Source organism: Diorhabda sublineata, chromosome X (assembly GCF_026230105.1).
Source record: "Diorhabda sublineata isolate icDioSubl1.1 chromosome X, icDioSubl1.1, whole genome shotgun sequence".
Lineage (NCBI taxonomy): Eukaryota > Metazoa > Arthropoda > Insecta > Coleoptera > Chrysomelidae > Diorhabda > Diorhabda sublineata.
This window is the reverse complement of record NC_079485.1, coordinates 29,694,828-29,719,315: the sequence shown is the minus strand read 5'-3', so window position 1 is coordinate 29,719,315 and position 24,488 is coordinate 29,694,828. Positions and strand designations below refer to the sequence as shown.

The 24,488-nt window shown below is 29.9% G+C and overlaps 3 protein-coding genes across 6 annotated transcripts in view; 1 reads left to right on the top strand and 2 right to left on the bottom strand.

Annotated features, from left to right (window-relative positions):
• Positions 1-2,767: 2,767 nt before the first annotated feature.
• On the bottom strand, positions 2,768-5,295 carry LOC130451755 (elongation factor 1-alpha). The gene is made up of 3 exons (XM_056790973.1): positions 4,856-5,295; positions 3,739-4,497; positions 2,768-3,546 (listed from the first exon to the last, which is right to left on the bottom strand). The coding sequence occupies exons 2-3, from the start codon at positions 4,489-4,491 to the stop codon at positions 2,911-2,913; spliced, it is 1,389 nt and encodes a 462-aa protein (XP_056646951.1). The 5' UTR covers positions 4,492-4,497; positions 4,856-5,295; the 3' UTR covers positions 2,768-2,910.
• A 2,293-nt stretch (positions 5,296-7,588) lies between these two features.
• Positions 7,589-17,815, bottom strand: LOC130451754 (uncharacterized). The gene is made up of 10 exons (XM_056790972.1): positions 17,233-17,815; positions 16,798-16,940; positions 15,716-15,943; positions 14,589-14,733; positions 12,514-12,769; positions 11,924-12,460; positions 11,729-11,867; positions 11,472-11,647; positions 10,963-11,415; positions 7,589-10,302 (listed from the first exon to the last, which is right to left on the bottom strand). Exons 1-10 carry the CDS (start codon positions 17,261-17,263, stop codon positions 10,125-10,127), a joined length of 2,286 nt encoding a protein of 761 aa, XP_056646950.1. The 5' UTR covers positions 17,264-17,815; the 3' UTR covers positions 7,589-10,124.
• A 676-nt stretch (positions 17,816-18,491) lies between these two features.
• Positions 18,492-24,488, top strand: part of LOC130451853 (cytokine receptor-like) — a 38,463-nt gene continuing 32,466 nt past the window's right edge. For 2 of the 4 annotated variants that reach the window (XM_056791172.1, XM_056791169.1), the window contains exons 1-3: positions 21,754-21,829; positions 23,613-23,758; positions 23,869-24,059. In XM_056791172.1, the coding sequence (XP_056647150.1) occupies positions 23,632-23,758; positions 23,869-24,059 (318 nt within the window). In that variant the 5' untranslated portion in view covers positions 21,754-21,829; positions 23,613-23,631. Of the gene's footprint in view, positions 18,760-21,753; positions 21,830-23,612; positions 23,759-23,868; positions 24,060-24,488 lie in introns of those variants that run through there. The other 2 variants (XM_056791170.1, XM_056791171.1) reach the window with 2 other exon arrangements.

Sequence of the window (24,488 nt, the reverse complement as noted above, 5' to 3'; positions counted from 1 at the left end):
AAATCATATTTGTACCACATTTTTTCATCCTTTCAACTGGAATTCAAAAACTGATGTAACAACCACCTTCAAGATACGGTTTGTTTTTGATATTATACAGGATATACAAGACTTGTTTCCGCCGGAAATCCTGAAGTATGTGATAATCGTAAAAAAGTTTGTTTCAGCAAATCAACGAAAATATTTGCTTACTAATGCCAAAGATATTATGAATTAATGTTAATTGAATATTCCTTGAACGTGATTATACCAAATACCACTCTGCGTGAGATCATATGGAATCAACAAAAATTCTAAAAAAATATGTTTAGACAAATTCCATCATTTTCGCAATTCTTTTCTACCTTTACTGTATAACTAATATATTGGAAAAATTTATGTCAAGTTCATTGAAATTATATAACTAGCAAATTACATTTTGATTGTTAGTAAAATATTTTCCCAATATAATGCTTATCATTATATTATGATGATTACAATTACTTCAAACACGATATTTCTATTAACGAATATGTTATCTGTTTATCTCAATTTAAACCAAACCTAACAATCTAATTTCGACAGAGTTCAAACTGAGTTTTATGGGTGTGGAAAATAGGAGAGTAATTTAAGAGAAGTTATTTTTTGAAGGGTCTAAAGGTCGATCAATAAAGAAAAATTGTGTTATTTTTAAGATAAAATACCTCGATAAGAAAGCATCAATAAAAAGAAGTGGAAAATAACATAACCAAGGAAGGTATATATAAAATTAAGTTTCCTCCCAAAAAGGCTATATTTATAAATCAATGCCCACGTGTTTTAGATCACTTGTAATTCGAAAATTCGGGCCAATAAATACACGAATTTTGTAAAAATACAAAGGTCGTTATAAAAGATAAAATGTTCAAATGATTTCGTACCTAAGGGTAATGAGTAAATGTGTAGCACTTGCTGGAAGCTTGCGTCATCTACATTTATAAGTGTTACGGATAAAGACATACAAATATTCAACTAGTGAAGTTTCCTCTGATAAGGGCTTTTCGGAAACTACAGTAGGGTTTACCAACCCCAGGTCAATCACCTCCTGTAGATAACAGTTCCCGCTTCAGCTCATCTATAGGTTAACCCGATTATCATATTTAATGTCATTCGACAACTGAATGATTTGAACGGATCATGGTCATATGACAGGATTCTTTTCACTCATCAGTTGGGGATTTTCGGAAACTTTGATTATGAGTCAGATGGATTACTTTTCAGCTGATTGTGGATCCTAATCTAGAACAAGATTTTTATCGCCGTTTCCAAATATCCATTCAAGTTTCGGTGTAAATTTAGAATTTGATCTACAAAAATCAGTTGCATAGTTCTAGATGTTTAATAATTGTTCTTGAGCAACAAGCTATTTTTATTTAGTAAACTATCAATGAGAATTAGTTATAGACAAACAAATAATGGGGAAACATAATTTTTCAAGTTCAAAAAAACATAAGAAAACGAAGCAGCCCATCAGCTGATCTCATTAATTTCCAAAAAGTCCTAAAATGTAATTGAAGATTACTTGAGAGCGTCTGTAAAATAGAAAGTTGTTTTACACGTACAGGGATATCAAATTTAATTCTTATCAGCAGATCGATTGACAAGTTTCTGAGGCTTGTAATATTTGTTGGTTTTTCAAATAAAAATAGCCTATTAGTATTCAAAATTTATTGTAAAATAGGAGAATCGTGGGAAAAAGTTATGAGAATAAAAGGTGTATAAGTTATTTAATTTCCATTTACCACAAACAGAAACATCGATTGCATTCAGCCGATGAAACCCTAGCGGAATCGTTCGGTGACATAATGCGCTACAAGCAACACGCTCTGGAGCAGATGCGCAGAAATGAAATTTGTTAATATGACTGTGTTATGTGATCAAACGTCAGTTGTACCCTTTCTCAGATGAAAAATGAATTGGAACAGCATCAATTATCCTCAATAATTTCGTTTTAATGATTAGTACATCTCGTAATTTATTTAAAAATATCTTTTGAAAATATACCTGTCATAAACTAACAAGACACAGAAAACAAAAAATACTCAACAAACTCCCGATCGCTAATAGTAGTGGCGCTATGTCCGCTGAATACTTAGAACATAAAGTCTATGTTCTAAGGCTGAATGCGATCATTGATCTCGTTCTATGATATGATCCGAAATGAGGTAATCTATCTGAAAAGCCCTGAAGTTTCTCTCCTCATAAATTCTTTAAAATCATATGATAATAGTAGTATGATCATAAAATAGGGTTGCTATCAAATACATTCAAAACGTAAGCAATTAGTAGGGTCGCAATTTTTATTATAAACGTCGCTAAAAATTCGCTGAATATATAAACATGTGACACAAGCTTACAATTTCCGGTAGTGACATCTTACATTAAGATTTTATGTAAAAAATATCGATAAAAATGCGCCCATCTTCTTGAAACTCGAAGTTTTTGTCGTTTTTTCGAAAAATTTGGTTTCTTTGAATTTATTTTTCACAAATTTAAAACTGATCAGCCTCGATAATTATTTCAATTGATTTTAAACACTACTAATTCTAGAAATTCTCAATTTTTCAATCATCTAGAAGCATACTCCTGGTTTTTGAAATTAAATCTTGTAATTTTGAGTTTTCAAAATCCGTGCATTAAAGAAAAAATTACATTTTGATATCTATTAAATTTGCTTAAAGGAAAATTTTGAAAAACTATTCAAATTAGATACTACCTGAAAATGTGATTGGGAGATTAAAAAATTCAATTAATCAGAAAACCATTTTATTGTTTTTCTTCTGAAAGTCAAAGTTTAATTTACAGATCACAAATGTCAATTTTTAAAGTAAATAAGTTTGAACTCCAAATAAAAAAGTAAATATATCAAAATAAACGAGGAGTTGACAAAGGTTATTTCTTCTTTTGTGCTTTTTCTGCAGCTTTTGTGACTTTTCCTGCACCAGGGTCTTTGAAGCTTACACTCTTGATGACTCCTACGGCGACCGTCTGCCTCATGTCACGAACGGCGAAACGTCCAAGAGGTGGGAATTCTTGGAATGATTCTACACACATCGGTTTGGTTGGAACTAGATTGACAATGGCAGCATCACCAGATTTGATGGCTTTGGGGTTTTCTTCAGTTGTCTTTCCAGAACGACGATCTACTTTTTCTTTGATTTCAGCAAATTTACAAGCAATGTGGGCTGTGTGACAATCGAGGACAGGAGTGTAACCATTGGAGATTTGACCAGGGTGATTCAGTACTATGACTTGAGCGGTGAAGTCTGATGCTCCCTTTGGTGGATTGTTTTTGGAGTCTCCAGCTACATAACCACGGCGCAATTCTTTAACGGAGACGTTTTTAACGTTGAAACCAACGTTATCTCCGGGTACAGCTTCCTGAAGGGCTTCGTGGTGCATTTCAACAGATTTTACTTCAGTGGTCAAGTTGGCTGGGGCAAAAACTACTACCATACCTGGTTTTAAAACACCAGTTTCAACACGACCAACAGGTACTGTTCCAATACCACCAATTTTGTAGACATCCTGCAATGAAATTTAATCATTAGAAACCAGAAAAAAAAAACATTTTGTTTACAATAAAAATACCAAATCAGCAAAGATTAAGCCTTTTGAAAATCATGTTTATCATAGATTTATATTTTTCTTCATTCAATATACAAAAACCTTATTTTAGAACATAATTGGGGGGTTATGAAAAAAAAAAAAAAACTTTACCTGAAGTGGAAGTCGAAGAGGTTTCTCTGTTGGACGACTCGGGGGGAGAATGGCATCTAGAGCATCAATCAAACATTTACCATCAGCTTTTCCTTCTTTACGTTCGATATTCCATCCCTTGAACCATGGCATTTTGTCAGATTGTTCCAACATGTTATCTCCGTGCCATCCAGAAATTGGTACAAAGGCAACGGCAGCAGGGTTGTAACCAATCTTCTTAATATAAGAGGAAACTTCTTTCTTGATTTCTTCAAAACGTGCTTCACTGTATGGTGGTTCAGTAGAGTCCATTTTGTTGACACCAACAATAAGTTGTTTTACTCCAAGGGTGAATGCAAGAAGTGCGTGTTCACGTGTTTGTCCATTCTTGGAAATACCTGCCTCGAATTCTCCAGTACCAGCAGCTACAATAAGTACTGCACAATCAGCTTGAGATGTTCCAGTAATCATGTTTTTGATGAAATCTCTGTGCCCTGGTGCATCAATGATGGTTACGTAGTACTTAGATGTTTCAAATTTCCATAAAGCAATATCAATAGTGATACCACGTTCACGTTCAGCCTTAAGTTTGTCGAGTACCCATGCATACTTGAAGGAACCTTTTCCCATTTCTTGGGCTTCTTTTTCGAATTTTTCGATAGTACGTTTGTCGATACCACCGCATTTGTAGATCAAATGTCCGGTGGTGGTAGATTTACCAGAATCTACGTGACCAATAACGACGATGTTAATATGAATCTTTTCTTTCCCCATATTGACCTATAAAAATAATTCTTAGTTTACAATATTTTAATGATAAGAAGTTATGATAAACCGGCAATTGAAACAAAAGCCGACAACAGGTGGATTATTTTACACATGTTATGACCCTATAAAGATATCATCTATCACTAATTTTATCAAATAATTCATTAATAATCAACAATCAAACTATAGTTTCAAAAAATTGATTAATATTTGAAATAAGAAAAAGATAACTTAATTTTAAGCAATTTTAGCATATGGCGGCCATTTTCCTCAAGTACAATGTACACGTGGTGGCCGGAGATTTTTCTTAAATTTCTCAAAATATACAAAAGAGTAATATAATCCACATTAAAAAGAAATAAATACTTACGGTTTCCAATAAATTAAATGCAACTGTTGAAAATAAAACTTAAAATATGAGTAACACTAACTTGAAATCTTAACAACTTAATGGCTCGGCAACCGTACCGTGCGACGAGCTGGTTAGAAAGGAAGATAATCTGAAATTACGCTCTCTTCATTCCATGCCTACCCTCTTCGAGAACTGACACATGATATCACTTCCTGTACGCTACCGCCCTCTGGTGGATAGCTCAAAAAAAGCCGCGAAAGTATTACATCAAGGTTGATTTAAATATCTAGATTCGGAAACACTGTGGTTCAATATATAATTTATTATAAAAGCATGGAAAGAGAATTGACCAAATCTTTAGAGCTGTTTTCGAACAAATCCTGATGTATTTATAACTGGCCAATAACCTCAATGGCAAAGGTGTGTTGTTTATTATTATTAGAACGTACAGTTGCTCTAGCAGGATCGTTATCGATCCGATTCAATCGTGTAATGTTGAAACTAATAAATTATACAGTATCATTCTAAATTCCAAATTTTTTTGCGAACAGTTTTTTTTCACATTCTACATTTATATATATATATATATATATATATATATATATATATATATATATATATATATAGTTCATAGTTCTACTTCATAGGCTTCAAGAGCCGCCCACACTGTGGGACATAGACCTTCAGATAAGCCGATCAGGCGCTTTGGCTTGAACCCTTTGATGTCGTTAGGCAGGTTGTGGGGTTTTGCCCAGGTGTTTAAACCAGCCAGTGTGGGGCACTCACAGATAACGTGGTCTGCAGTTTCGTCCTCATGCACCAGCGGCACTCCGGATCTTCTTTGATGCCCATGGTGTGAATGTGACGTCTTAGATGGCAGTGTCCGGTCACTACTCTGATTTTGCGCCTATTTAGCTGGAGTAGTTGTTTGGTAAGACACAAACGGGGTACATCTATATTGGTCCTCGCTTGCCTCATGCCAGGCATATCCATCCATCTCTGTCGAGCCCGCCTTGCGCTACACCAAGAATGGGTGTTGGCCCATTGATGGGTTTTCCGATCCCAGTCTGGCGAATGAGCCCGCTTCGTCGTTGCCTTTGTTGCCCGAATGATCGGGCTGGATAATTTCCCTCTCACCAAAGAAAAACAGCTGTTAGAAATTCTATTTCTTTCATTTTGCATATATCTTTCAAAACATTTTTTTTAATTGTACACATCTACTCCTCGCTTTAAAAATTTTATTCATAAGTTGGTTTCAAAAAATATAATTATCATACCATAAACAAAACTTGTTATAAATCATCCTTTACTCAATGACTAATATGCTTTAATATATATTTTGTTACCTACAATGCACATATCCTCACATTTATCTTATGCCTATTTGCATATTTTTGAATGACCATAGTTTATAGATTTGAGTATTGATCTTGCTCACTAAGATTAATCTTTCTGCTGAATTTCTTTTGGCTAAGTTTATACCGTTAAAAAATTGAGTTAAATCAACTAAATGATAAATAATTTTTAGATAATTTGGTTATTTAAGCGCGCCCCAGTATCAATATTTTTTTCTTCTGTTTGTAATTAATTTTCAATTGTCTAAAACTGTTAGTGCGGGTGTCAATAACACCTTATATTTCCAGCAGGAATCTAGAAATAATGAACTTATATATAATTCCTGTTTTATTACCTTACCTTACTAATTGGTACTACAGCTCGGTGTGATCCTTGGTCTCCTCGACAATTCGCTTCCAAACTGATCTGTTCCTTCACCAACGTTCCCCATCCCCTTACATTCATTGTTTGTAAGTCTTTGTGAACTTATAGCCAACTCATTCTAAATTTTGTCAGTATATTTTAATATTTTCTTTCATATCTTGCTATTATAAGCTTCTATGTTTTTCCTACGTTATTCTCATAGTAATTTCTTTTTTATTTAGTATTTTCTAATATCATTAATTCTCCGATGTTTCTGCCAACAAAGCCATAACTACAAACATCACCAGTATTTTCACTTTGCCTCTTTTTAATTTTCATCGCCAATTTAGAATTGTTCTCCTCGTTTTCATTGATTACTATTTGCATTGGTAGTAGTGCACATAATAAATCATTTTTTCCATGTCAGGCTAAATCTGCACAACTTGAATAGTTTTGTACATCATTTCATAATTTCTCTCGAGTATTTAGCAAATATCATTCTAATTTTATGTTTAATTAAGCAAGCCAAATAAATGTGAGTACCATTTGGTTAGGTGCCCACATTTTTTATTTCAAATATTGCTTTTAGTGTGTCTATTTCAAGTCTTGTCACTATCACCTGTTCAAAAGCTATTCATTAAAGAAAATATTCTTTCCGTAGAAGCATTTGTGCCATGCAAGAAAAACAACTCTGCTAATTTTCGTACATTTCAAAATGTAAGTTCACGAATACTAAAGTGAGAGATAATTTCAACACACCTTTGGATTGATGCAGTTATTTTTCCATTCAGCAATTTTCTCTGCCGTAACGTATAGTTTCATATAAGCATACTCGTCGCATATATCATTTTCCTATATTCAGAAAATACGAATCTTTCTTCTATGCTCTAAACCGTCCAAGTTTCTGGCTAAAATTATCACAAAATTAATGATAAAATTCGAAAGACTCTATACTTCACCCCAATGGAGGCCTATAGGATTCGATAATAATTGCTAGGAAATTATTATCATTGTTTATGAATTTGTATGTATGCATGAAATGAAACACTTTGGTGTAATATGAAAATATATTAATATAAAAAATATTTATAACCCTTTAGAAGGCACTATCGTTTGGTTTTAGAGTAAAAAACCGAAATATTGCCTAGAAATCACAACCAGTATAAAGTTAACTTCGACATCTAAAGTAGAACATAAACAATTTTCACAAATAACGACTCTTAAGAGATCACTACAAAATACTTTACAAAAAATATAAGACAAACTATAGACATGGTCTTTACACAATAGTTGTGACAAATATAACATCCACATTCTTATAAACATGGTGAGTTTTTAGTGTTACTAAGGAAATGACAAGTTCCTTATCTTGAAAATATACTAATATCTACATGGTGGCTCTTAGCTGAGTGATAAAACAAACATAATTTTTTATAAATGCGACAGTTTGTATTTACTTATATAATAATTGTACTACAATATTTAGTTTTATAAAATTATATGACATTTAAAAAGACATATAGAATTTATTACAAAATAAGCACTGTGTATATGAAAAACTAGTAAATCCTTTATTGTTTTATTGTTACAGAAATCATCGACAACATCTGTATAAAGGTGTAAAAATATTTCATATACTAATGACTTTAGGTATAAGAGAGTTTTTGAAAAATTAATGGATATACCAAAAACAATTGAAATGATCCAAATCTAGGTGAAACAAAAAACATTAATAGTATTAGCTCACCCTGTATACGATGTCCTAGTGATATTTGCAAATTGCCCAATGGTATGTATATTTATAAAATGGGTAAATGCCCAGGAATTTACCCAAAGCCTTTTAAGCGTTTGGGCATTTATATAATTTTTTAAAAAATATTTTTAAACTTAATTGATTTTGATAGCACTTTCATTATTACGTATATGAACTTTTAAACTGTATTTCAATTATTATATATAATTTTTTCTAATGTTGACAGGAAATCTAATAATTAATAAACAATATGTTTAAAATAGAAAGTGACAGGGTAGCAAAACAAACTTATCTAGCTTATAATTATAAATTAATGCACAAAGAAGATAATAAAGCAGAATGACGAGGAGATAAGTGCAGAAAATAATGATGAACAGACAATCTCAGGGTCTGAGGAATCAGAATCGGACTGAATAGAGCTGTATAAAAAATTAACCAATTCCACATTATTGGTTTATTAGCAGGCCTGGGATCTGGCTCAATAAATGTTATCTACGCCGAAATAAAAATGAAACTTTAAATAAAATAGCTAAGAAAACCACAATTGTTTTAAGTTTAAACCAGATTCGTCGATTAGTATCATTAATAAGTGTTTGTTTGATAATACTTCAACATTTTCTTAGAAATACTTAAATTCCCGGGCATTTTTGTATTTAAGTGATTTTTGCAATGCATATTTCTCAACTTATAAATATTTTACATCAAACGATGTCCCTTATTTGGAACTTGACCGCTCTTTCGAACTTTACAGAGCCCTTTTCAGGGGAGACTCAGTCCCTTCACTGATTTATCAGGCGTTCACATAGTTATTAGTTTCCAGTTTCTTAACCATCAACCAACTCATCAAACCATATCGAACTCGGTATACTTCTCCAATTTTACGTCCACTCCTATCATCATTCTATTTCAGCTTTCCGTGTATGTCTTAGACATCTATACTACATTTTGTCTCTCCATTACTTCTTTTATTTATTTATTAGTTCATTTCCTGCACACGCCATTCTATTTTATTTGTCACATAATTTTTCTTTCTATTCTCAGCATCATTTCAGTCTCTTTTTTTGTCATACTAATTGTTTCTGTAGCATAAAACATGGTGGGTCTATATTATCTTTTTAAATACCTTATATAATTTGGTGAAATAGGATTTGAGAAAATATCGCATTTACAAAAGCATATTTCCATTATATTTTCTTTACTTACAATTTTTGTTAATACATTTTTTTCGGGTTATTTCTATAATAACCAAGTCACATTAGAAACTCACCCTGTATACTAGTAAAAACTTGTAATTAGAAATAAAGACGAGTATTTTTCGAAAAATAATTTTCACAAAAACAAGTATTGTATTAACCTAAGCATTCGGGAATTGAAGTAAAAAATATATTAGTGTTTTTTTTTAAATTGTTTGTAAATATAAAATATTTTCATGTCATAATTGTTCAAATACATAACAAAAAATGTATTCTAAATAAATTTGATAAGTTTATTATAAAGGAATTCATACCGACATATTTGTTTTTCTAACAATACATCATTTACAATTACACTATTTGGTCCTTCTAGCCATATACGAACATAGAATGCTCGAAGGACCAGACATTATAAATTTTGAGTGTTGATGTAGTGGTAATATTAAATATTGTGTCCAGTATGAATACCGCCAATAGTTCCAGACATTAAAAATGTAAATTACAATAAAAAGTTACAAAATAATACTTTGTGATGCTAAGGACAATAAAGCGTGAACAATAGAACTGATTTTGGCTTATTTGCTATAAACTCATAAAATACTATCAATAAGATATATCTATATTCTAGATCTTGTACTCTCTGCTAAACTAATGTGGCTGTCGATCTACTTTTTGGAGTAGTGTTTCCTGGGTTATTGTTATTTTTCCGGTGTTCTTTATACCAAGTGTTCATTTCATCCGAAAAATGATCCGAAACGGTAAGTTGATCCAAATCCAGACTGGTACTCAAAGTATTATCCAAATTTACAGGAGTACTACCACTAAAAAACAAAAAATAATAAACATTTCAAAAAATTGATGAAAATGATGAAATAAAAAAATACTCCATTGATTACTGCATTAGAGATAATTATATCCAGCTATAAACTATTATTCAGGTATGCATTCCTCAGTACAAAAAAGTGTCAAAAAATCGGTTGATTCCTCAACTCAGAGAATGATTTCCAAATATTCATCATGCAAGATGGAGCTCCCTGCCATACTGCTCGGTCTGTTAAATCCATGAAAATGTATGAAGAGGTGCTCACCAACAAAACTTTTTTATCAAAAGAAGAGTCATTGATACTCAAGAATTTAATCATGGAAGAATGAATCCACTCAACTGTTTTCGATTCCTAAATAAACCAGCATTTTTTTAAAATATGAACTGATTTCGAATAACACAAAAGAGAGTTTAAAATAAAACTAATAAAAAAATAGAAAAAGATTGATTACTAATTTGGAATTTTTGGAACTTTCATATTCATAGTGTCACATTTTTACTGTTCATATTCAGCTCGAAGGACCAGTGAGTTTGTGTTTTGGTAGTAAAAAGTGACATAAAATGGGGAGTCATATATGACTGGGAGTCATTGACAAAACTTTCAAAAATCTTGAATCAATTTTAAAATAAAATGCCATTAAGTTCATTATAAACTTACTTATTACTAATATTTTGATAATTATTAGGTGAATAAGAAGTTGTAGGAGCCTCTTCAAATTTCTCAGTCAAGTTTTTGTGGCTTGTACCAGTACTACTACTATTCTGTTTATCCGAGTCTACTTTCACTGGTGATTTCTTAAATTTAGTGGAGTATTTATAAAAATCTGACATTTCAAATGGTTTAGTTTCTTCGTGGTAAGGTTTACAATGTCCTGCTTGTACTATTGTACAATTTTTTGGTATGTTATTGTTAAACAATTCGATAATGGGTTCTCGAATTTTTGGTGACGGATTCGATTCGGCTGGAATTTCTTTAGCTATTTTTTCTTCAGCTGGATACGTTGCTATTGTGGGTTGAGAGGACGACAGGGAGGGTTGGGGAGATGAGGCAGGTCCTAGAGGAGAAGCGGGTGCTTGCAGTGCTACAGGTCCGTCCAGAGACGTTTCTAACCTAAAAAATTGTTTTTATTAATGCCACTGATTCATCTAATCTAATTATAGCTATACCATTCTTTTTCTCTGTGTTTTTTTGAGATTTGATTCGCTTCCATATTTCTACTATCACTGCCAAATGATGAGCTATCATCGGTTGGGTACACACTATCTATTGTTATAGCACCTACACTTCCTAAAGATTGTGTTCTAACTAACTGGCCATTATCCTGTGATCTTCTAGTTAATATCTGAAAAACATTGTTAGTTTTACCACACCTAGTTTCCAATAGTAAGTGACGATTCAGTTAATTACTTCATACTTAACTAACCTGAGAATTTTTAACAGATGCACATCTGACTTGACCTTGATAGTTAGGAACAGCGGATAAAGTAGCTGATTTATTTTCCATATTTGGTGATATTCGACTAGATACTCTTTTAGTTTTTCTTCTATCAAGACTACCAAATCTAAAAATAATTAGAAAAATAAAAACCTCACCGATATTTTCAGATCTAAGTTGTACCTTTTATCACGCTGTAAAGTACTATCAATAACGCTAGAAGAGTACCATACAAGATCACCATTGGGATTTCTTTTCCAATAACCACCTAACCCAACGTTAATTTGTTCGTATTGTTGGTGTGGTTGTATTTGGTGAGGATTTCTATACATAACATCACTTTCATACTGCCTGTAATTCTGTCTTGTTAATGTCGGATGAGAGGGATAGTAGTGTGTTTTAGTAGATAGAGATGCTGTTGGACTGGACTGTCTATTTCCAAAGTCAACAAAGTCTGTAGAATACTGAGGGTATTGGGAGAACCTTTGGGATTGTTGAGGACTGAGTTGAGGTTTGTGTTGAGGAATGTGAATATAATGAGGACTGTGCTGGGATAAATGAGGACTGTGCTGCGATAAGAGAGGACTATGCTGTGATATCGGGCTGTGTTGTCGATAAGAAATATTGTGCTGTAAATGATTTATGGGTGTTTGCGAATTATATTGAAATTGGGGAGATCCTGAGATATATCTTGGGTATACATTGTTCATGTTTTCTCGTCTAAAAAGTAATTAACAGTTAAATAGAATCCTGATTTTATGAGAAGTACGCACCTTTCCATATATTTACTATATCCATTTAAACTTAGTCGATAAAATCCACTTGTTAAAATATCCTCAGGCTTACTCGCCTGCTGTGTAACATACGGTATATCAGTCATTCTATATTGCCTTGATGCATCCTGTCGGTATCGGAGTTCTACTTTACCGTCTCCTGTTGTACTGTGTTTGGCTGAGCTCATGCTATGTCGAAGGTCAGCTTTTATAAATGATTCATTTCCATTTGTGCTAAGAGAGACTGTATCATCCCCTAGAATGTAATTTAAAAATTAGTACATCTGTACTACTGTAATATTTTCAACATTAAGACAGATTTTTCTTCAAAGAAAAATATTTCTGATGAAGAATAGCTACCAATTGTTTTTAAATTATCTACTTAGTTTTGTTTTTGACAGATTATATAAAATTGTTGTCCATAGGGGAAATAGGAAACGACTGAGGATTTAATGTTAATTAAAAAAATATATTTTACAGGCCATAACTTACAGTTATTGTGATCAAGTAAACAATGTTTTTGTAGCTAAATATTTATAATTCACACTGTATCACCAGTTGAAAATGTGATAATTAAAAAAAAGTGAGATTAAATTGAATATTAAACTTGTTTGGACACTTAACAAGGATGGAACGAGGTAGATTACCAAAACGAATATGGGAAGCAAGAACTAAACGAAGGAGAAGGGGCAGACCAAGAAAAACAAATAGCAGATAAAGGAAACCGGTGGAAATAATCCAATAAATCAAATGATGATACGGTCACAGGACAGGAAAAGATGGAGGAATTGGATAGTAAATACATTTCTGAAGCTCCAGAAAGGGCAAAATGAAAAATGCGAATAAAATTATCGAATGCTTAGATTTAAACATTTAGTTAGTATTAAATGTATGAATCAGTAAACAAACAACAATATACAATAAACATATTTTTATTTTTTTCAAGAATTTTTTACTAATACTCTGTTTTATGTAACTAAAAATATTTTATGGTAGTTAATTATTTTGGAAATGTTCCCAATAAGAGAAGCGAAATGTTAAGCTTGTAGCATGTCAATGAAATATTTTTCCTATTTCGTTGATTATGTTAAAGGGTAGCCGTTTGTGATCCTTTTCCTCCCCAGCAGAAATTGTTGTTTCAACTGCCAAGCCGAATATTTGGTACAGGGATATAGTATTTCTTGCAAGGGTTTCATATTTAATCGATTTATGATACCTATGAGCCCATGAAATTAAATATCAATAAGTCGCTATGAATGGCCAAATAATTAGTTTTTCACATTATAGCAAAAAATGATTATTTATGAAAAAATCCATAAATAGTGTAATTTGTACACAAACTTGTTCATATTTTGTACAAAAAATTAATAGGTTTTGTTATCATAATACATACTCAGTGTTTGCATACATAAATTTCTGCATATGAAATTTTGAAAAAAATTCATAAAATAATCCCTTATAAATGTTTCAGTATATAAATCTTTCCACTAGCAGAATTAATTACTAATTTATTTCACAGGAAATATATAATAAAAAAATAAATGGTTTTAATGTTGAATGGGGCAACACTTTTTAATTATAAGAAAATAGAAAGTTTTTTTAGAATAAAACATTTAAGTAAATGTTTTAGTGCAGTAATAGTACTAAAATGAGATTTATACTAAGTAATATTATTTACAAATCCCATAGCTTAGTTTCAGCAGCTCATTTATCTACTATACACATAAATTTATTGAATAAAGTCAATAAAAGATCTTAGAAATAAAAAATGCGGGAAATTATACATTTTCCCCAAATTTTAGACATTTTCAAAATTAGAGACTACAAATAAATGTCAAATATTTTTCAATTCTCTCGATTAAAAACCTCCATCCATCCAAATAGGGGTAAATTAGTTGTTTTAGAAATAAAATACAACCAACACCAAATAAATGTACAAAAGCAATTTAATAGGACATTTCATACAACAGAAATTTTACAATAAAAACAATAACAAATCTAAAACTAACAATACTACAAGGAATAAATAAATAATTAAAGTCTTCTAAGCATTGAGTAAAAGCCTCTCAACTTACCATTACTTTCAGGAACTCTGGGCTTTTTCTTTTGCTTCTGTTGGTCGACAGCGGCTTTTTCTTTTAATGCTGCTAATTTTTCTTGTAATGCCAAACATTGCTGTTTATGCTTCTGGTATTCTGATCTGTGTTGTCTTTTCATTGTCTACAAAAAAGTTGGTGAAGTGGCTGCATAATTTCTGTTTGATATACTACTGGAATTAATTGATATGTAAACAGGTCAACTAAGTTGGAATTTTTGGAATGGTTGGTGATATTCATTACGAACCACTACACCAACATTCACATTTACACTGTCTGATGCGTGTTTCAATAACTAAGTTATCCTTATCAGATACTGAAGGTAAACTAAAATCTAATAAGTTAACTTACCTGTTTTATACTGAATTTTTTTCATCAACAAACCTCCCACGAAACTTAAATCCAGCGGGAAAACCTCACAACTCAAAATGAAAATCAAGTAAAATTTGCTCTGGTACCTTTTAATCTTGTTTATACAAAGGGATTGGAAGGAATATTTGACAGAGTGGGTTTTAAATTGGTTTATAAATCCAACAATATATTAAAACAATTTTTGGGTAATCTTAAGGATAAAACACTAAATTTGGAAAAAAAATGGTTTATGTGAAATTAGCTGTGGTGATAGTGATGGGAAGTATATAGGGCAGACTAAGAGATCTGTTAATGTCTGGTTAAAAGAGCACATAGCACATTTAAAAAAATATAGACGGACCGAAAAATCGAGTATTGACGATCATAATCATGACACAAATATTAATAATGTAAAATTGTTAAAAAATATATCCAATAATAAATTATTGGATGCTTTTGGGACCATTGAAATTGCTAAATGAGAGAAATAAATAGGGGCAGAGGGTCAATTCCTTACAGCCCACTCTATAGTTTAATAGTCAAGGAATAAATATAATTTTCACGGGAAAATTCAATATAAAACAGGTAAGTTATTAGGTTTTAGTTTACCTTCATTTTCTGAAGACGATGACTAGCTTATCAAAACATATGTTAGATAGTGTAGTGGTAGTGTAACAGTGTGTTCAGTTCAAACAGGATAGTTATGTTAAAAATGGGAAATAATGTAAACATTAAGTAAGAAGATCAGCACTTACTTTACTCATATTTTGTTCATTGGCTAACCCTAAAGCTGCTTCAGCCATATTGGCATGTAACTGAATTTCCAGCTCCAGTTCTGATATCATTTCATCTTTGTTACTGACATTTTTGATTAGCTTTTCAGGTAACTGATAAGAAGTACCAACACGCCTTCTGATATGAGGAAGAGTTTCACCTGGTTCTAAGGGCATTTCTGGTGGTGTTATCCCAGTTAATTCTGCTTCCTATAAGCACAAATCATTGTAATGTTATTAAATAATTTACTTAAAACCAATGAATTCACTAAAAAATGCAATAATTATCACAACTAAATATTATTGATTTATATATTTTATGAGTTGCTTGTGAAACAAGTTGGCAGATTATGTCTTGTCGCTATTTTCACTATCAGACTTACTAGAATATCTTTGGCTAATATTCTTATTTACAATTTCACAGATGAAAATAGCTGTGTATATTAGATAACTTTCACAAAGAAATGGTAGATACTGTTTTATATAGCCTTTTAACTCAATATATGTAACCACTGTTAATTAAACAATATTTCATCGAGCATTTTTCATTTCTATTATTTGTTCAATTATAACTCACCACTCAATTAATCAACTATTAAAAATATGAACTTTGATCTGTAACCCAGTGGAGTAAAATGATTTGTTGCATTTATAAATTACGCTGAATATGCTTTGTATTAAACCAATTTATAGGATGTCCCACAATTATGAATATAATTCCAAGCTGTGCATTTCATGATTGTTGATGATGAAGATTTAAAGAATTTCTTTATATTGATTGTTATTATTGGAATATTAAGTAAATTTAACATTTTGCGCTCCATTCAATAGCACTAGACATTGAACTGAAACTGAAGAAGAAAGATTTTGATGCTACAAAAATCTTAATTAACTGAGCCTTCACCAAAGTAGTTATTTAAGTTAAATTGGAGCATCTATTGAACTAATTATTTAGATGAATAAGGAAAATACTTGTTAAATACTTACATATATTATTATTTAGAGAATATTTTGGAGAATAATAGATTTACTACATAAAAATTGCTTATATGAATTCCACTAACCTGAATACATAACTGCCTCAGTTCTTGATTTCTTTTGGCTAGTGTTTCTTCAATTTGCTTCTTTCTTTCTTGCAAAAGAATTACTCTAGAATTAGGCATATTTCTAGAAGCGCCCATAGTACTCAATTTATTTTCTTCATCATCTATAAAATGCATATAAATGGAGAAATTAACGTAATTACCTCTTATCTATATGTCAAATGTACTTTATATATTTTATCAGTAAACCAATATAATTTTAATATCTAATTTATACTGTTATCTCAGGAGGAGTTTTTGGATGACAAATTTATCTTAGGAGGAATTTTTGGATGACAAATTTTTCTCCTGTGTTTTATATTCAATAAAATATTTAGTTTTTATAACTTTATAATAATAATATAAATACAATTTTATATACAATTAAAAGAGATATAAAATATTACAAGCACTTACCTAGAAGATTATTGTTGTGCTCCTCAAGCATTGCCTTCTCAACCAAAAAGAAAAAATTTAAATAATATAACGAATTTCTAACATAATTTCATACGTCAGTTTGTACTATCATTCTATTCATAATTAAAGCTCAGCCATCTATATATTGAGTTGCGCCGATTTTTTCAAGTTGAAAGGGTGCTAATAACAATCCAAATTTGGCTTCGATAATAATACAAATTCATTAGTTCATCATCCGCTTTTATCACAGATATAAAAGTAATTATTTGCACCTGTAACGAATACTGTCTTAACTATGGGCAATTGTACAGTTGTAACTCCAATGAAAACTTCATAAAAATAATCCAATAATCTTATAATTTTTATTTAGTTTTACCACATGATTTTTTATTGAAATTTATTTAGAATAATAGTATAATTAAATTGAAATAAACGTAAATACAATCCACTTAACCACCTCCACCCATTTCACAATAACAAGATTGTTTCTCATGACACAAACTGTAAACGAAATAAAGTAATAAAGATAGAAATATACATCTCAATATACAATGAGCGAAAACTAAAAATAAATTTTATTAGCAAAAGAATGTAATTATCTGCCATCAGTCATTGACCAATCATTGACAAGTTTGACATATAATCAGTCTCACCATCCAAAGTATATGTTGAATATTATATATTTTGTAGAATAGTCGGTTATATTTATACAAAAAGTATAACTCAAATTAATACTTTAAACCTAAATATATAATTATGAATAGTATTTATTTTTATTAAAATGGATGTTTTCGATACAACAAAGTTATTAAAAAAATATTGCTATGAATAACCTACATTGAGCCGTTTATTAAATGTGGAAATCATTGAATTTTACATTATTAATAAGTTTTAGAGAATTTTTCTAAAAATAAAATGTTCAAATTTCTCATTTATCATTTGGTTTTGGAATAATAGCCACAGCATTTGAAAGTTTTCAAGCTTGTAAGTTGGTATTGAATGTGTATTGTCAAGTTGTATAATGTTTCGTAAAAGTCCCATATTTATATTTAAGTTATAGTTAATTTTTGAAATTTTCTTGTACGCAAAGTATAGTTAACTGAATAAAATCTCACGCATATTTTCACTTACTGATTACTCAAGATTTTTCTACTTAGTAAATATTCCGTTTCCTTACTATATTGTGTTTGAACTTTTTCATGCTTTAGTTGTAGGAGCGGCAACGTTGAATTCTCTTTCTATTGTCTCTATCCTTGTTCATCTCAACAAAATATCGAGAAGACGATTTGTGTTCAATGTACGAATGTAGTGTTTCAAAGATCCATAATTAGAGTTAAAGGTTTTTATTCAAGTTTTTGTGATATTTATAAGTGGTAATAAAATATAAGAAGTGTTAAAAGTATGAATTTGTTAGTACTTTGAAAGTGAACAAACACACTGATTTCTCGAAAGTTACAACTCTACGTATATGTCAATTCCAAGAAATTTGGTATTTTCAGAAATGGTGCATCATAGAACAATTTGAAAGTATGTTATTTTTGAGATATTTTTACATATTAAGTTTTAGAATCATGTATTTTTGGTGTGGTTTATAAACTAAAATAATTACAGGAAGATCAAGTAGTTTATTGCTGTTTATCTCATATTTATATTTTTTGTTTTGATTATATTAAATCTGATAACTGATTCGCTTGATCCTTCCAGTTTGTTAACAGTACTTAGCCTATCAAAAGGAATATATAGTTTTTATTATTTTCTGAGATGGATTTATATTCGTCTAGGTTTAAAAATAGTACATTGTAAACTAATGATTTCAAGGAATTTAACGTCAATCTCAAAATTTAAATGAATGTATTTGAGAGTATTCTTGGAAGTGTTTTATCTGTTGTAAACTACGAAATTATTTATTTTTTTATATTATGAATGAAAAGCCCTAATTACTTAATGTTATTCGCGGATAAAGTATATAATGGAACCTTGATCTTCTTTAATGTGTTAACTTATTTTCATATTATCCATATCTATCTATTATTGTTAATATAAGTAGAAATAAAAAGTAGAAAACATAAGTCATAGCATTAACAAGTGTATCATTTTTTCAAACTGTTATATACTGTGATGCTTATTATGTCTTTCTACTATTGCTCATGAAATTAGATGTAAAAAATATAATTTTTTTTAATAATTAAAATTGATTCATTTTTTTCCTATTAAACTTGTATAGTATACTATATATTATATATAAAATTGTATTGAATAATACAAACAAGAACATTTGTCATAGTACAGTAAAATATATGTTATGTAGGTTTATGTGAGAGGTGGTCTCTTATTTAAAGCTTAAATTCAACTGCTGGAATACCAATTATTTATTTCCAATGAAAATTCAAGAATGACCAAGGCTTAAATTTTCAAGTGCCATACTTGTCTTACCTCTATAATATGAAGAGATTTTAAGCTTTGTTATTAATTGTCTTTTTTTGGAATTTTTATTATCCTTTTGCTGAAAATCAATTTCCAAACTTTGGGATTATTCATTATTCAAAAAAGTCTTCTATGTTTTTTCAAAAATGAACATCTACTCATCTACCGCAATTTGGTGATGGTAGCTTTTGCCTTCACAAAGTATGGTTTTATAATATGCAGGAATATGCATATATATTATGAGATATTAAGAATTATACTTTGTACTTATTTGAAGTTTCAGAAAACTTCCTACTATGTTCTAAAATGGTCTAAAGTGTTATCAAAACATCTGGATTGCATGCTTTTTAGAGAATAATCTACAACATTTTAAAATATAGTGGCTTAGAGATTTTATGTTTCAAAATGTGTGTAGAATGATAAAAAATTTACCAATAAGAAGTTTTAAATAATGATGGAATTATTGATAATTACAATGTAATTCAGATTAATTTTAAAAATATTTGCAACAAAAGTTATAAAAACAATTCAGTTGTTTGAAGATTTCTACTATCAAGTATAAATTTTCCATTATTTATAATTATAAAATAATTCGTTTTAATTTTGCTTATCACCTATTTTTATAATGAAGTTTACCACCTTAGATGTCGATATTCTATCAATTAAAATTTTCTGGGAACCATTAATATAAAAGAAGCACTTTGAACTCTTGGTTGTTGCATTCTATATATGATAAAGATATAATTGTTACAAAATATAATTCATACAAATTGTTATATAGAAAAATTATATTGATTTATTTGGAATAGAGTCGTCAAAAATTACACCATTGAATATAAAATTAAAATATGTTTATATAATATTCATTCTGATAATCTTAAGTAATCATTTTTAATGAAGAGTTTCTATTTTATTTGCTTTCCATGAATACAAAATGCAACATCAATTGAATTTCTAAATTAAAGTTGGTTCTATCACTAACTACAATCATACAATATACTGAAGTAAATGGATCAGTCAAATACGGGGTGTGCCCAAAAGTACTGAATCTATCTTCGTTTGTCCACATTGGTGTTATTATTCTTCAAACTAGTCCCTATTGGATTGTATAAGCGTTATTACTTCCTATAACAGTGCTGAAAGTAAGTTTGAAGCATTGCCTTCAGTGCATCTGCTGCATTATTGTCAACTGTCTTTTTGTCATTGAACCTTTGTACTTTGACCAGTAATGTTGAACTGAGGAAGAGCCAAAATTTGGGAATATAGATATAGAGGATACCAAGATGTATATCTTGGTACTGTGTTAAATAACGCTGCATAAGTTTTGATGATTGGACTGACGCATTGTCTAAAGTTGTGTTTGCATCATATATTTTGTTAATGTTTTTCTCCCAAAGCACAACAACTCATAATCAAAGAAAACATTTAATGTGCTATTTTGGTCTTGGTGCTTTTCCTCTATGAAAATTGTGGCTTTTTTGATAATAGTCCAAAATTAAAGCAAAACTTGATGTAATTTTTGCGCTATATTCTATTATGATCTACAAATGAAAAAAAGACTGCAAAAACACGTCCAGTTTTTGGCACAAATAAATTGAATGTACTTTCTTATTGATTTTTAAAAATAGCTTTTATTTCTGGAAATTCTGTGTTGAATAGCTGAAAAGAGCAATATTTGATTAAAGTACTTAGTTTTAACAATTAACACAGTGGAAATACGTAAACATCAATTAAACTAAATGAAATACAACAACGAAACTTGTAGAGTGAGACCTTTATTAAATATGTGTTGTTTAGATTTTTATGTGGCATTATGCTTCCATAGAATGTGGAAAGAAGATAAAAGCTTAATTATCTATTCTTGATTTTTTTTAAATCACACACACTTTTTGAAATAAAATTAATAAAATCATGTAGTTTGTTTAAATAATTATAGAAAATAATAAATTGATAAAAGCTGTTCCGATATTTAGCTGAAGTTGCTGGTCTCACTTTCTTGGAACTAGATATTCCCAAAATAAAAAATGCCATCCTTGTTTAATAAATATAAACATCATTACATAAAGATATATAATATGGAATCTACTGTTAGTGATTTCAGTCTAATCCAAATCATATTGATCACTATTTAAAATAAGTTTTGATAAAAAATTTATTAGTTACAACTTTATTGGTGAGTAAATTAGTCTGTTTTAAAAAATTCAACATTGAATTTTGAAAGCAACTAATTATTGATAATTATATTTATTTAATTTACACAAACACTGCTTTTCCCTTAACATTGTATCTTTGGTTAGCAAGAGTTATTTTGTATTATATGTTATATTTTGCATAATTAGTATAATTGTGAGCTGTATAATGTTTGTTGCGGATTTGTATATATATATTTCTAAAACTGTATATAAAAGTATATAAAAAAATTTCTATTTTAGACTTTATTTATCAATATTTACTGAAAAAAATATTAGAAATCAAAATATATAGCTTGAAATAATGATAAAATTATTAACTAATATACAATATGTATTGATTTTGTGAATGATTACTGCATTAATTTATTGCATTTACATTACAGGTCAAAAGTATTTGCCCACCCCATAATCCATTCTTTAAATTTCAAAATAATACACTCACAAATTTCTCTTTCAAGTACCCGCGCTAATTTGTTTATTATTCTTCAACTGTAAACCATTTCTTCAGTGTTTATGATTGTAGTTTAGTCCTAGTTAGGCCTGTGAGACGCAAAAACGTGCTGAGATTTATACATTTTGGACCAAGACATCTTTTTGTCATGTTCGTATACTAATTATTTTCGTTCTCGCAAATTCAGACTCGTAATTTTTAAAATGGGTAAACTGGTGCAACAGGAGCTTTGATGATCCAGAAAACGTTCAGAGCGGCCTCGAAAAACCACAACCGTTTTGCATTGAAGGAGATTTGGAGAAACTGACCTTTTTAGAAAGGTGGCAGTAAATTAATCACTTTTAAGACGCCAAAATAAAATTAACAGGTTGCAGTACGCTAAAGAACAAAAAAATTAGACGCTGAAGACTGGGAGAGAGTTTTATGGAGTGATGAGTCAAAGTTGGAGGTTTTTGGGTCCAAAAGAAGAGTATATGTGCGCAGGTCAAAAGAAGAACTGATGTTAGGTCCACGTTAGAATGCCCTATTGATTTAAATAAGGAGAGAAAACTAACCATAGAAGAAGTTGCAGCACTAATATTATTTATAAGGAATGATTAAACTATAATTGATATTATTTTGTTTTGAATAAAACTATTAAGTAATTTAATATTTGAGAAAAAATATTATATGGTTAAATATCAACAGAAAGTAGTATCAAGATTATCATAGAATTATTTATTTCTGTTTCATCATGTTTCCCAAACATTTTTTTCATATTCCAATGTCGCCTACGGTTTTTTGTATACTGTTATTTGAATTTAGAATGCGTATGTATTGGTTTAAATTATCCACCATTTTAAAGAAAAAATACTATAAAAAATATTATAAGAAAATATAGTACATTCTGGCTTGCGCTTGGATGTGATGATTTGGCCGTCACAGTCGCCCGATCTCAACCCGATTGAGATTCTACTTCCAGTTCACATTTTTGGAACATATTGAAGAACAAATGGAACCAAATGGACAACGATTATTTTTCGAAATTGTTACTGATAATGTCATAATTGTTCATCGAAATAATAAAAGCAAAAGGGGGTTACATCGTTGAATTATTATTATATTCTAATCTATACATTATGCTCTTTAAAATGTAATTATCAAAATCTATCGTAATGTTTTTATTTGTATTGCGCAAACTATAGGGTAGTCAAAAACTTTTGATTGATAGTGTAAAGAATTTTACCAATAAATATTTTTTTATTGTTCAAAAATACATAATTTCAATTCCCGTAGTTACACGTTTGCTATAATATTCGTTCTATTTGTTACAGAACCCCAAAATAAATAACTATGTATATAATGTACGTAGGAACATTGTTGTTAATTTTAATTGTTACTAAAATTGAAGCTATTCGTGAGAAAGGTCATGATAAACAAAATCATCCCACCGGATGTTTTAGTCTAGGAAATTACGGCTGTAAGTATATTTTCCAATTAAATATTAAAATTTTTAATATAAAATATTAAATGAAATAATTCATTTTTTTCTGATCCCCCCCTTTTTAACGAATTATGTTTCTATTTCAGACACTCTCCCTGCGGGCGATGTAATATTACGTTATGGAGAGCCATTAAATCTTACATGTACTTTGTTCAACAGTACAATAGAACGATGGCGGAAAAATAATGGATATGAGTTATCAAGCGCTGATTTATATTTTTATCGAAATTACAAAAATATATACCCTAATAATGAATATGATCTAAACAACAAAAGGGTAAGTAAAGTTTTTGTATTATAAAATTCATTTATTTGACCATAATAAAAAAAATTAATTTCTTTTTTAACGTACTAAATCTTAAATTGACTTTTTTAAGACAATAAATGTTAAACAAATCGTTAATTGTTATTTTAATTTATTATTATATTATTTAAGTTTTAATTTGTAATATTTTGAAGTGGAAAAATTTTCATAAGATTATGAATTTCTATATAGATAAACATAGTTTCTGTACATGGTATCTTGTTGAATACAATCATACAAACTATTTAGGTTTGTCTAGCTCAGGTATCTAGAAGAAGGTATAAGTGTAAAGTAAAACAATCTATAATCTATATAGTTCTGCAGGGATCCATTCTAGTTCCATATTTGTTTGTTCTATATTGTATAAATGTTCGTAGATTTGTTTAATGAAAGTTTGACTAT

Excerpts from the sequence above, each read along its gene's own strand:
- LOC130451754 (XM_056790972.1), bottom strand. The coding sequence starts at position 17,263 with ATGCTTGAGGAGCACAACAATAATCTTCTAG. Across the intron at positions 16,941-17,232 it reads GCACAACAATAATCTTCTAG|ATGATGAAGAAAATAAATTG; the intron begins GTAAGTGCTTGT and ends TGCATTTTATAG. Across the intron at positions 10,303-10,962 it reads TATCAAAATATTAGTAATAA|TGGTAGTACTCCTGTAAATT; the intron begins GTAAGTTTATAA and ends TTTGTTTTTTAG.
- LOC130451755 (XM_056790973.1), bottom strand. The coding sequence starts at position 4,491 with ATGGGGAAAGAAAAGATTCATATTAACATCGTCGTTATTGGTCACGTA. Across the intron at positions 3,547-3,738 it reads CTCTTCGACTTCCACTTCAG|GATGTCTACAAAATTGGTGG; the intron begins GTAAAGTTTTTT and ends ATTTCATTGCAG.